General features: G+C 41.5%; 1 protein-coding gene across 1 annotated transcript in view; it reads right to left on the bottom strand.

Annotated features, from left to right (window-relative positions):
* Positions 1–13,312, bottom strand: part of LOC117044611 — a 43,299-nt gene extending 29,987 nt beyond the window's left edge. Inside the window, exons 1-4 of the mRNA XM_033145419.1 lie at positions 13,299–13,312; positions 10,371–10,423; positions 5,690–6,440; positions 3,730–3,890 (exon numbers count right to left, since the gene is read on the bottom strand). Coding sequence (XP_033001310.1) covers positions 3,730–3,890; positions 5,690–6,398 — 870 coding nt within the window. The 5' untranslated portion in view covers positions 6,399–6,440; positions 10,371–10,423; positions 13,299–13,312. The remainder of the gene's footprint in view (positions 1–3,729; positions 3,891–5,689; positions 6,441–10,370; positions 10,424–13,298) is intronic.
* Positions 13,313–14,504: the final 1,192 nt, after the last annotated feature.

The raw sequence follows: 14,504 nt of genomic DNA on the forward strand, positions 1-14,504 counted from the left end.
AATGTTTGGTACCAGATTTGCAGATCTGTGCCTCATCTGCAAAAATAGAGCTTAATATTGATCCACCCTGAGACCTCCGGGTATGGGGGGTATATAAATTCAGTAAAAACCAACCAACAAACAAATGTTTTCCATATTCTTACCAAGCCCCCTCCCATCTAAGGCATTGCTTAGTTCCTGAGCTTGTACTGATGGAAGCCTCACTGCAAACAGTGTGTGTATTAGACTGGCAGAATGACAGGAAACAAAGAGTCAGAAACATCTGCCTGTGGGGGAAGAGAACAGAGCTTGCACAATTTTTTTTAGAAAGCCTATTGGACAGCCAGAGAAAGGAAGAAAGAGAAAAGGCCTGTGAGGAACAGAGACAGATGGACAAGTCTGTGCCACATAGAAGACAGACAAGCAAGAAAAGTTGGGGAAAGGTTGGGAAGAAGAAGAAGAAGAAGAAGAAGAAGAAGAAGAAGAAGAAGAAGAAGAAGAAGAAGAAGAAGAAGAAGAATTAAGGTCTGACTTTTTCCTGAAAGTAAGGTAATGCCTGAAGACAGAGCCTTCTCTGCGGTGGCACTTTGGCTCTGGAATGGTCTATCTCTAGGGGAGTTTGTCTGACGCCAGGTGGCAAAAAGAGCCAATTGATTTCAACACTGCTTTATCAGTTATGCTTTAATGGCTCGTCTTTTGTTTTGATGGTTTACATTCTCTATTTTGAGTTACCATGAGAATCTTGGGTTTTTGAGCAGGGTACCAAATAAGTAAGAGGTTTCGCCCCACAGTCTGGTGATTACGTGGTTAGGAGGGATGGGAAGCCATGGAATTCACCAATCAAAGTGTTGGCTACAGTCCTCTAGTCATGCTAAGTATCACTGTGGTAAAGGAAAAAGGAGCTCCAATCAGGTCCAGTGCTGAACACAAACAGTTGGGGGAAATTGCTGGAAAAACACATGCAAACCACATCAGTGATAATGTAGTACATTAGACCTCCTTCCAAAACACCTAATGAGCGAGACAGGAGCCACAGCAAAATAAACTTCCTAACGGGGAGATATTTTAGGGCAGGACTACTTGTCTAGTGGTCTGACATGATCCAAATTAGTTCAGCAGGGCACTTGTTGTGTACATTATCTATTATACTGGTGACCTATGTGTATTTCCAGACAGCACTTTCCTGAATGTTAAACAGGCTGGTTGGACACATCTAATATTCACAAATCACAGCCAGCCGCATTCACTCCTATTAGTTCAGCCAGCCAGAACCATGGCCTGTGCAATCAGGAAAGGATAGGCAGTCTGAAACAGCAACTGTTTCATGAAACCCACCTACTATTTTTTATACCTCCTCCTTTCAGCATCAAACTTCCATGCACTTTGTTGAAGATACCATGTAATACTTTGAGTCCTTCTCAATGTAGGTTGCAGTTATGCTGGTGGTTGTATGCTTGTTACAAGATACATTCGCCTGCATCTCAAATAATGGATTTTGCACCAATGGATTTTAAGCACTGTACTTTACAACATAAATAAAAGTTAAATGAATATTGCTGAAAAAGAACCTCCCACGTCTTCAGATTTTGAATCTGCATATGAAGATTGAAAGTTTCTTGGATTGCAATGTACTGTATACAGAATTCTATTTTGTGCTACTCCACTATGCTGCTAGGAAAAGCATTTTTTTTTGTTACTGACATGCCTTCTTGTTATAGACTGCAAGCTTCCCTGATCAATTTAAATTTTACTTTTTGTTACCTACAGCCAGAAACTAACCCACCCAACTGATAAACTGCTGTTTAGCAAAAATGTCTCTTATAAGCTGGAAATCCACAGCTATGTAGGTTGCATGATTAATTTTAGCTGATGTGGTTTGCAGGTGGTTTCTGGATGCCATGAGCATGGCTGGCACATTGCAAAAGAAACAGGATGCATGCTTCAGATATCTAATATTACACGTGCATAATTAATATGGTCCACATGTTGTTTGCAAGATGTTTATGAGGTCTTGATGTGGCGAGGGCATCACTGATGTGGCTTGCTGGAGATTTACAAGAATTTTTCCGATTTGTTTTTGTTCAGGGAGAGGTTGATCTGGACTCTACAGTATATTCATCACTGCTTGGAAGTTTCTAGCGATATCTTGGCACACTACCAACAGTTAACAGCATAATATGGGCATTTTTAAAAAAAGTATCTGATTCTTGAAGCCACGAGGGCTTTTAAAAAAAAAAACCAGGTGTCCATCATATTCTCAGAAGGACAGACCACCCACATGAACAGTGAAATGACAGATAAAAAAATCTGTTGAAATCAGGTGAAAATACCTATGTTTTGCCAACACCAGCTGGGATGAAAAGCAGCCTACCTCAATGCATTCCCATCTTTGTTATTTTTGTGGGAAGATGAGTTGAAATGAGAGTGAATAAGTAACTGTGTAAGCAGAGTCCTCTTCAAAGAGTTATTTCTTTCCCACTGGTAAGCTGGTTCCTAAACACCTACAAAGGAAATGTCTGTTGGAGTGAAAAACACTGAACAAAATCTATGTTATGTGATATTTTGATTCCCCCAAGGACTGAGAAGTGAAAGAACCAGCTCCCTGAATGCTCCCTGAACGTTTTTGGGAGCTTTGCTTGGAATGTTTATGGAGTAGGGTTATAATCCTTTGATTTGCATCTCTCTTCTTCATCTTCTTCTGCTCAACATAATGGCCAGGATCCAAAGAACAGTACAACTAGTGCTGCGTGCCAAAAGAAGGCTTGAGCTTATGTTTCTCAAACAGCAGCCAACATGCCTTATGGAACACAATGTTTGTGAAACTAAGGATACTTTCAAAAGCAGTTTGTGTACTATATTGCATGCAGGCCTCCTCTTCAATAATAATATAAACCCCCCCAAAAATCCCATTGGGCATGCTTAAACCCTACGGCATACCTAAAGTTGCTCTCTGGACTATGGCTATTAAGTGTAGGTCAGCACTGAGTGATTTGAAGAATGTGCCCATGTAGAAAAACACAAGCACTTAGAGCTATCGCCGATATTAATCTAAATAGAATCTAGGTCAAATTTTCTTTGGCATCACATGTTTGGAATCTTGCTGAAAAAAATCTGGCAGCCTTTCCAAAATCCTACAAGATTCTGTCAGATCTGGGTCACATTCATCACCTGCAGCATCAAAGAGATGGGGTGGCACACACAGAGAAAGAGAAAAACAGGTTTGCGGGGGGGGGGGAGAGGGAGGAGAGAGCAGGGACTGGGAGGGAGATATGGGTACATATAACTAGAGAAAGTGATGAGGTTGCAGAAAGAGGAGGGGCATGTAATGAGGCAAACTCCACCCACTTCTGGCTCTGATCCCAACACCAGTGGCATAAAGTGTCAGTTTACCCCTAAGAGTGGCTGGGAAAACCCAGCTAGATGGGCAGGGTATTATTATTATTATTATTATTATTATTATTATTATTATTATTATTATTATTAGATAATGCAGTCCTTGGCAGGAGAAAAAGGTTCCCTACTCCTTATGTAAATGAACTTTTAAAAGCTGAGGGTTGTATATGTCTGAATATGGGGATATTTTTTATGTACAGATAATATGCTGAGAAGTAATCAGATATAGAAAAAAAACATAAGGAATGTATTTCTTTTTAAATTTCAAGCGTGAATTCAAGCAATCTACTTCTGCTGTTTGTTTTTACAGAAGATCTCTCTTTAACTCAGGGGGGACTTAAGATAATATTCCTGTACCTGAGGTAACTTGACCTGGATGAACTGTGTTGGCTCTTTCTCACTCTTATACACGTGGAAGTTTTCCTTCAGAGATTTGATGTTGTACATACGATCGCTAGAGAAAGGAGACACGGGCCTTGTGAAGATTTTCTTGTGTTGTACTTTAAAGGCTTTAGGCTCTGTTAGATATGGAAATGAGGGAGAGAGTTGGATTTTTGACAGTATTCTTAAAACACAAGGAAAAACATGTAATGGCTTCTATATAGTGGGCGTGCTACATGTATTAAATTCTCACTGTGAAAGGATTTCCCCCCTGAACACACTATTCTCATTTATGCCAGGGGTGGGGAACCTTTGGCCCTCCAGATGTTGCTAGCAAGCATGGCCGATGGTCAGGGATGATGGAAATTGTAGTTCATCAACATCTGCTTATGCACCTGGTGTATGCAAAGAGTGAACTCATTACTTAATTGTGGATCCTTATCACCACTGACAAGATGGAGGTGTCAGCATGCCTAAGGAAACCCCAAGGTTTGCAGAAGTACCAAAAATGTAAAGGAGCAAAAGTTCAGGGGGGGAACCCTGAACATAGTCCAATAAAGAATGATCATGATCATTGACCACAGAATGCTGACCAATGTTGAGAGGTGGTAAAATGGACATGGCCACACCTATGCAATCAAGGGTATTCAGGTAAAGGAATCCAGGGACTCACTGGTTTGGCAAACCCCGAAAGGGGTTTGGCCCGTGCCCAAGTCCAGGGGACATCAGGGTGGTTGATTGGCACTCCCTCCATCAGCTGTCCCTGGTGTTCATCCTTGGCTGTCCTATGAACGTGGCTCTGGGACAGAGCTGCTTGCATGGGTGCTGGGAACTAGTTGAACCAGAACCTATGCAACCACTCACTTGATTGTAATCAATAAAGTTGTGCCCTAAATTTCTGCCAAAAACCAAACCAAAAATCTGACTCCTGTGTGAATTTATTTAAGTGAAAGGTAAAAGGTCTAAACACGCAACTGGCTCCCACATTACACCACACGGCAATGCTTTGTTACAGGTCCCACTCATGAAAGTGGAATTTTGAATGGTCAGGATGGTAGTCAGTGCCAAAATTCTATGCATAAGAGATGTCAGCAAACACATGAAATGCCACAGCGCACTGCAGGCTCAAAGTCCACATGGCTTGAAAGACTTGTCAGACTTGGTAGTATAGAGCAGGCTTCCTCAACCTTGGCCCTCCAGATGTTTTGAGACTACAATTCCCAGCATCCCTGACCACTGGTCCTGCTAGCTAGGGATCATGGGAGTTGTAGGCCAAAAACATCTGGAGGGCTGAGGTTGAGGAAGCCTGGTATAGAGTAAGGTCATAACAGTGACATCTCTTTCTCAAACTGCTAACTGGCCATTTGTGTCTTCTATTCACTTGCAGGCGTAAAGCAACAATCCCATCTTTGCATGCCAGGATTTTGCATTCCAGGTGGTTGGGTAAAAGGAAGGTCACTGGGGATCATAGCTGTCAACTTTCCCCTTATTCACTTATTCCGAATAGGATTCCTTGCAAGAAAAGGGAATAGTTGACAGCTATGCTGGGGATCTGAACTGGAAGCATTGCCAAGTGGATTGCACTGTGAATCATTTGGGAGCCCAATGTTCCTGCTATGTGGCTCGATTATGTATGTGAAATAAGTTACCTTTCAGATGCCACCTTGGGAGGCTTAGTCCTGAAAGACACCATGTAAGTACTTTAAACAAAATGTCTTTGTAAGATTTCTAATGGTTCACTACAAATGCAAGGTTGATTTGACCTTAAAAAGGCTCATTCATCATGGCTGCCAACTTCCTTTGGTAAGGAAAGGCTTGCTGAGTTCTCCAAAATTTGCCAAATGACAGATGCTGCTGTAGGTATTTAAAAGGGGGAGTGAGATTAAAGTGTGTATTTTTATTTTTATTTTTAAAAAAAGGCTGAAAGGCAAGCTACCTGTCCAAAGACCACGAGGTCTCTCACTTAGTCCTGGAATAAATGGGTTGTGGAGGCTGTTCTGTAAAAGACCATGTTGTTTGAGATATACTGTTCTCTCTCCTCTGGACATATTTTGCAAAGACTGGAGCAGCATTTTTTCCTCTTCCTCACGAAGAAGCTTAGGTAACATCATTATGGAGTTGAAAACAGTTGACCGTTTATTTTCTTTATTTTCTTGTTCTTCTGGACATCTTAGATCTTTGAAATGGGGTTGCTCAAATCCTCTTTTGCCCTTATCCAAGTTCTTCTGAAAAGGCTCTGGTAGACATATCCTTTGAAAAACAAACCAGCACCCATCATCAATCTGTTGCTCCTTGTTGGAAATTTCTTCAGTTGCCTTCTCTCCATCAGGCCATTTATTGACTAGAGTCTTTCTAAGGAACTCGATGACAGCTGCTGCATCCCCTCCTTTGACCTGGCAACTTCTCAACAACTTTATAAGCACAGCTGAATTCTCTACTGACTGGATGCGTTGTGGGTTTAATGGCTCAGAATGATCCACGATAGACCTCCATTGAGCTTCTTCCACAACTTTACTGACATTTGGACCTTCTATGATGCATTCCTGCTGAATCCCACAGTCATATTCTAAAAACTCTTTGAGCAATTCCAAACCAAGCATGTCCTGAGTTTTATGTACCATAGTACAGGAAGCAAGTCTTTTCATGTGTCGGAGTAGGTCGGTTTCTGCAGCCAGACGCAGGAGCTGCTGAAAAAGAAAACCAAAACATAGGTCACACTTTAGCCATCTCCTCTTAAGGTAATCCTGGGAGAATTAATTAGTCCAGTACAAATCAAGTTTCATCCCAAATAGTGACTCAAACAGATTATTCTTATTCTTATTAAAAATGGGGGATTAATTCAAGTATGTGTAAGTATGGACAATGTACAATCTTTTCCACAAATTTATTCCTACTTCCTTTCAGAGCTGGCAAGGGAAAAGAGATAATAAACAGCAGTGCCCATACATCATAAACAGCGGCACTGTTAGCTAGCTCCATGGGTGGCTTGAGGCTCAGAGTTGAGAGAAATGCCAAACAGTGCAACACAACAGGGCAGCAAAGCTCAAATGGCTTGTTTTAAACAAACCCATAGAAATCAGTGGGGATACTTTGGAATATGCTGTTAAAGCTACAAGAGATGGGGAAAAGACTATTTTGTTTCCTGGGTCAGAAAATCCCAGTGGTGACCCTCCAGTGATGCTAAATCTTATTGCAACTAAACCAAGACATGGACAATTTGCTACACTTTTAAGAGTACCTCTAATAAACCATGGCTTGGTATTATGTGCAAACTAAACCTGTGCAAGCATACCCTTAGGGACAGTTACATGCAAATCTAAACAGCCTCCAGCCCCTCTTATCCCCAAGTTTCACCTGTGTCCCCTTGCTTTCCCTTCCCAGCTGTTTATTATGGCTCAGCTCCAAAAATAATGAACAGAATGAAATTCATGGAAAGAACTTTCCCACCATCTTCTCTCCTTGTGCCTCCTGAAAATTCTGTATGGTTGGGTGTGCCGTCCTATATACAGTGTGGGATGGGGTGCAGGGAGCTTCTGGGGGAGAAGGGATTAACCCAAATCTGAACAGAGCCCCCCATTTTGGCAATTCCCTCTCCCCCAGCAAGCTCCATGCCCATTATACAGAGTTCAGGGTGAGCCCCATATCCTCTGGAGAGGCTTTTAAGGGGGCACAGACAGCTTAGAGGTGGTGGGGGGTGGTTTAGGATTTCCCCCCTTCTTTCCATGAACTTTCTTCCATATACTTATCTTAGGATCCAAGCCTATATCTGTACAAACTTCAGTTAAGGATGAACTGGTGAATTTTGTGGCACATATAAGTCATGCTCTAGTAAGCATCCTCCCACTGCAACCAGTGCCCTTGCCACTGCAACCCTTCCCTTCCCCATAGGCCAATTAAAACACACAGATTCATGCATTCACTTAGCCCATCGTCCTTTGAGACTCTATCTGACTGTTGCCACAGGCCTGCCTCACGACAGTCTCAGCTACTTCAGTGTACCACTGGGAGCCACAAGAAGAGGCATGGCAGCAGTAAGCCACCAGTAATCTGTAAACTGTCAGCGTGAATGGAAATTGCATCCCATGAGGAGAGAAACAAGCTGCCTTTGAGCATTGGGGTGTGTGTGTGTGTGTGTGTGTGTGTAAGAGAGAGCGAGAGAGGTGTGGGTCTGATGTGCCCGCTTTACAACTATTTTCCAGAGATGAATGAGTGTCTGGAAAAGAGTATTTATGAAAATATTCTTCTGCCAATTGTCTTGCTGTCCTAAAAAGCAGTAGGGGAAAGGAAGAACTATCCCCCAAACACAAAAACACTCAAGTGGCAAGTCAGTGAATGCCTAAATTTCTTTCTGGCATGGTAAAATGCACTCCTCAATAGGATCACTATAATCTAGATGAAATGGAATTTGATGGGACCCTGTCCTGTTTGGCAGCATTTGCTCTCTGAAGATGCACCAGTTCCAAAAAAATAAAATAAAAATAAAAATATGACAGAGCACCATTTGTCCAAGCCAAGATAACTTGCCTTGCCATGGCAATGTGGGAAGCTGAAAATGCAAGCCATGTGAACTGGTACCAAGCTTGTGGATAAACAGATTTCTGCTTCCAATGCTAGCAGTCCCCAACTCACCTTCTATCAGTTACCGGTAATTATTCATCCTTAGCCATCCCTATTTGGAAGTTATGTTCTCTGGGGCTGTTGCCCATTGTTTCAAACAGCGACACTACTGAAGAATTTCCAATTAAAACTTTCATAGACAGCAAGCTGTTGTAAAGCTAGCATGTGATGTGCAAATTTTAGATATTAGATTAAAGTGTGTGTGTCTGTGTGTGTGTGTGTGTGTGTGTGTGTGTGAGAGAGAGAGAGAGAGAGAGAGAGAGAGAGAGAGAGAGAGAGAGAGAGAGAGAGAGATTTTAAAACAAAAAAGACAGTTGTTGATGGGGCAATCATTGTTAAAATGGTTGAGTTTCTAGCTGTTGGTCCAAAATGCTTCGGATATGTTTCAGTGCATTAAAGATGGTCAGGTTATGCCTTGGTTTAGTTTCAGCTTTTTGCATTCCTCAAATGAGCATGTGACCAAACAGTCCTACAGTACTATAAGCTGTACTCCAATCTATGCATTTTTTAAAATTTTGTGTACAATGCATATGCGTCACTTGCAGAGGCAAGTGAAATAGTTCAGGTTGTTACCAGTGCCGTCCAACTTATGCACATGCGGCATATCAACACGGCTCACAACAGAATGTTAAAATTTCACAGCAAACCCTGAATCCTGGCAACCATAGCATGTCCTTGTCTCCTCCTCCTGTATGTACACAGAGTGAGAGGCGGTGACTGAAAATGAGGGTCAGATTATTTACAAGGGGAAATCTCGGAAGCTTTAAATATTTGTGGCTGATGTAAGAAAAATCGCAGAGAGCTAATTGGCAGAATCTGGGACCAGGGAAATGTCATTCAAACTGATTATTATTTCTAAAGTGACTGAGAAAAGTGTGCAGTGCCAAAGTCCGAATGGCTTTAGGTGTTCTAAAGACATTGGGGTGTGGTGGGGAGGTGCAGCGAAGAGGAAAAACAAGCAAGTTACATTTAGTCTTCCATTGCTTGTTTCAGAATTCTGAAACTGGAGCTGCTTCGTCTCCCCCTCCAGGGTGATTCCAGAGCTAAAAGAGACAGCGCACATATGCCCACGTGAAGAAAGAAAGGTGGATCAGCTGTAGACCTCCTACACAAACAGAAGAAGCACTTTTTCTCCCTTGTCTCAAGGGTCCAACATGGCTCTCAGTTTCCTTTAACTTTATGAGTATTTGTTAATTTATCTCATAAGGGTCACGGTGTTAGGCATCATGAGACTTGAAGCAGAAGAGCCCATTCAGCCGCCAGATGGAGATTCCTTATTCTCTGCACCATAGAGCTGCTTTCTGAAGGAAGGAACCATAAGCAGTTCAAGCTGGGGTGCTAACAGTACAGATCGGAATGCTTTCAGGCATGGTTAGTTGCATTGCTAATTGAAATTAGAAGATACCTTTTATTTTACTGGTTTAAGAAATTTATATCCTATTTTTTGTGGGGGGGGGGGATCCTCACAAGGCAGCAAAGAAAAGCAGATAAACTAAACTACGTATTATGCAAGTATATAAATACGCAATTCAAAACATTAAAACAATCAATAACATGCAAATAGATCATAAAATAGGGTGCAATCAAAATAAATCAGTCCCAGTGCCAGTGCTTCCTTGCCTGCTGTAGCTCAACATAGGCAGTTTATTAAAAGAATGTGGAAGACTATCAAGCTGTCTTTCTTCTTCTTCGTACCAGTTCCCTGCCAGCCTGCCTCCATTTTGCACCTTCTCCTTGGTACATATCACCATTTCAGCCACTGAACCAAGGCATCTGGAATGGTCAGTTGTGCTGCTGGTTTTTTAGCTTAGCGTATTTTCTCACAGTTACCAGGTTCATATACACATAACATTTCTGCGAAAACCAAACAGCATGTGGTACATGTGTAAAATGTTAATCAGCTGGCTTATATTTTGAATCACTACCATCTGTAGTTAGAGAAATATGCTCAAACATGAACCACCCCACATGCAGAATGATAAAACTGCAATTGGACAGACCTGTATAGGCAATGTCAGAGATTCTGGATCATCTTCAGGAATCCCATATGTTTCTGAGGGGAAATACATATCAAGTAATAATAAATGTATGGGAAACACAAAAGCAGCATTCCTTCAAGTACAGCAACTGTGAAGCAAATGATTTACGCCCGCTTACCAAAGACTGGGATGGCACAGTTTCATTCTGTGAGTACAGTTCCCAGAAAACTGACCTAGTTTCACGTCAAAGGGAATTATCTGAGGTGATTGTTCTGTCAGCAGGTCATGAAATTCTTCTTCTGGAAGTTCTGTTTTAGTACAATTCTTTTGCTCATATTTATGACCTGTTAGCAGATTTGATTGGCCTGGCTGCTCAGATGAGGGAACTTGTCAAATGATATTATTTGAAGACCAATTCAAAGGCTACAATCCCTCACCACAGAAGCTCCCAAAAATGTTTATGCATGGTGGTGACCTACTGAAAGGCCAGAATGTCTGGAATCAGTATCCCCATGGGATGGTCCCAACTACAAGAGCTGCCTTTACACCAGGAACAGCAGCTAAACTGTGAGCAGTTTTCAAATGTTATAGCCTATATGGGGGGATGGTCTTATGGAAAGTTTTCTTGTGGCACTGGTGGTCTACTTGTGGGAAGGTGTAATGTTTGAATTGGCTTTCAGAGAAGCATTGCATTCTTATTTTGGTAAGCAGATGGCGAGCATAGAGTTTGGAGGGGATATCCAGCAGGCTAATGGGGCGGTAGTTTTGGGGAAGGGGTTTTATCTCCTTTTTTGTAGATTGGCACGATGGTGTTCAATTTCCAACCAGCTGGCATTTGAGCTGCATTATTTATGTAGGTGTAGAGCTTAGCCAGGATGGGTTGCCACCAGTCCATATTCATTGTTTCTAAAATACCACAAGAGATGATTGATAGCAAGCAAGGTCTGTGTAACAAGATACTTGAATGCATTTCGCTGAGAGAAGAAATTAATTCTAAACATTCAAAATGTGAATGAAATCTTTCAATTTTAATTCAAAATTTGATCTCAGCATTAAGTTGTGAAGGAAGTAGAAAGGCTAAATTCTATGTCTTGACAGTATACCAAAGGAGAATAGTGCTATAAGTTTACCAAAGGTTTATTAATGGTTCAACCTGCAATCATGAAACCAGCTCAGTTGTTTCAGAGAAAATGTGGTTTGTTTCCATGAATGGACAACACAACACAATTCTAACTGGGCGGGTGGGGGGGAGGTATTGCTTTCTGAAAAGTCATCCACTATGTTCTGAAATGCTTGAAGAAAAATAAATTATCCAGACAATAAAATGCCTCTTCCCTGAAGGTATTTCAGACACTTCAATGACACATTAAAATGTTTGTTTGTTGTCTTCTCGGTATAATTTTAAAAACATGATGTGATCCAAAGTATGTGTTTTCAGTCTTGCGTGCCACCATCCAATCCCTTGTGATGTACTTGCTCCATGTTCATTACACTGTACAAACTTTCTATTCATAGTTTTCCTCCCCAGTATAATTTTTAGAGGGTAGGCTGGAATTTCCTTGTGTGGCATATGGCAATCCTCCACCTGAAGGCTTGCTCCAAATAAAAGTTTACATTCCTCTGGCATCTCCCTTCAGATGTAAAGGCATGAGGTATGTGTGTCTTCTGTTAAATAACCGTCTGCATTTACATGTTCTAGTGGCAAAAGGTACATAGTGTTCTTACACCGTACGGGCAGCAGGAATGTCCAACTCTACTTCCTCTCATAAATACTACATAATAGACAAGACTTTTAAAATATGCCAGTTAAAACTCTGGACTGGCCCTTCCCACTCCAGGTACGAGAGCTAAGAAAGCTTGAAATAAATACCGCAAGAGAGTTGGGCCTAGCAGTGGGAGGTCAGCTATGGTAACCACAACCTCCTTTTTGGATTAAGGGGAGATAATTTCATTTGGAGGCAATTGCAAGAGGTCGCGAGGTGATGGACGGCAGTGGTCTAAATACTTCTGCAAAGACATCAAAAGTGGGAGAGGAATTTTGAAAGAAATGTCTAGGTCTGAGAGTCTGTTTTATGTCACTTCAACTAATGCAAACAAACAACTTGTGTTGGTGTTGCTGTTTTTTTAAAAAAAAAATATGACAGAGCATAACAGTAATTAAAAGTTATGATGGATAAACAAAGCACACATAGTAAGTAAAAAAAAAAGTGTGTAGCTCAAAATAACATATAACCCAGCGTTGCTCAAAGAGATAATGTTTTTAGTGTGTGCACTATAGTAACTGTCCATTGATATGAGGCCACAAAAATGTTTTTGACTTTTAATGATGACTCAGCCTGAAACACCATCAAAGTCTGACATACTACTAAAATATCCACAGAAAGTGAGAATATAGCTGCTACAAGGCTGGGAAATACTGAGCCCTGGGCAGAGCTAGAACTGTGGGAGCTTGGAGATCGTAGGAGCAAACCTAGGTTTGGGAACATAGATGTGGGCACCACAGTGCGGTAGCTAATGTGGTATCTGGAATTGGATTTTGGCTTACATTGTGGATTAGGTTTCCACAAAGCCCACCAGGGTTTAGAAGATTTGAGGGCTGCTTTTCTGGTGGCACTTTGCTGGAGAGACTAGAGCAGACAGTTTGCATGCAGAAGGTGTGAGACTCAATACCCAGCATCTAGTCACCAGTTAAAAGGATCGTGTAGCAGATGATGATGGTAAAGGCCCCTGCCTAAGACTGGCTGCTGCTTCTGGGCAGGGCATGGAATGTGGGGCTGGATGAACAAATCAGCTGACTCAGGAAAAGCTTACCATTGTGATGGGACAGTGAATTGATACAAATGACAGGAATTGAGCTCAGGAACCCTGTTGATGGAGTGTGGAGCAAGCACAACCTGTGAAATGATGTCGTAACTTCCATGTCATTTGTTTAAAGTTGTTATTACTCACTCAGGTAACCTTCTTGAAGTGAAAACAAAACAAAAAATAAAATAAATCCTTCCAGTAGCACCTTAGAGACCAACTAAGTTTGTTCTTGGTATGAATGTTCGTGTGCATGCACACTTGTATCTGAAGAAGTGTGCATGCACACGAAAGCTCATACCAAGAACAAACTTAATTGGTCTCTAAGGTGCTACTGGAAGGATTTTTTATTTTTTATTTTGTTTTGACTATGGCAGACCAACACGGCTACCTACCTGCTTCTTGAAGTGGACACGTTGCTATCTTTTTGCTAAAGTATGTGTACCCTCCACCAGTGCGTATTGGCTTCTCATGATGAAAGCTATAAAGCAAGAAGGGCTGTTATAGAAAGATCAATTCCCAAATCCTATGAAACTGATCTATGCCACTCCCCTATGACAACCACTCCTTCTAACAGCAAATGCAATACTCCTGTGCTGATGGAAATTAAACCAGAAAGGATCTTAAGTGGTATTAAGCATGCTTGGGATAACCTCATATTGCAGCAGTGATTAGCAGCAGTGATTATTTAAAAAACCACAACAACCCTAAAGAGGGCAACTCCCACAAAGCCCAATAAGAACTGGACATTCTCAAACATCAAAAGACCCATGGGATGTTGAATGTCTATTGGAAAAGAAAAATGGGGAAACAGGAGGAAGAGTGAAGTGGCTTCCTGGATCCCCAAACATCTTACAGTATCCCAGAGAAAAGCAACTCTGAACATGAGCAATCCTGTTAGGAGGAATACAGCAACCTTTTGGCACTGATCACCATCCTTGTGAGTTTAAAATAAGTTGTGCCAAGCATTTTCTGATTTTAATATTCATTTAGTATATTCATCTCATGGAAATAAATTATCACTCAGTCAATGCTCACTTCATAGATCATGCACATTGTCTAAAGCTTTTAAATGTGGTTTAAATGTATTGCCTAAAGGCAAACATTTCCATTGACCCTTTCAGATACTGTAGGTCTGTGACCACAACTTCAATTCTTGTTATCACACAATAAAATGATGCCATGATGTGGTGTCTGAAAGCATTATCATGGTGCAAAACAAGCTGCTGTATGGTGGATATTTTGTAGATTATGGCCTGGAGCATCTGTCTGGAACAAGCTGTGGCCCTCCGGATGGTGTTGGACTACACCTTACATCATCCCTGATCACTGGCTATGCTGGCTGGGGCTGAT

This window comes from Lacerta agilis, chromosome 3 (genome assembly GCF_009819535.1).
Source record: "Lacerta agilis isolate rLacAgi1 chromosome 3, rLacAgi1.pri, whole genome shotgun sequence".
Lineage (NCBI taxonomy): Eukaryota > Metazoa > Chordata > Lepidosauria > Squamata > Lacertidae > Lacerta > Lacerta agilis.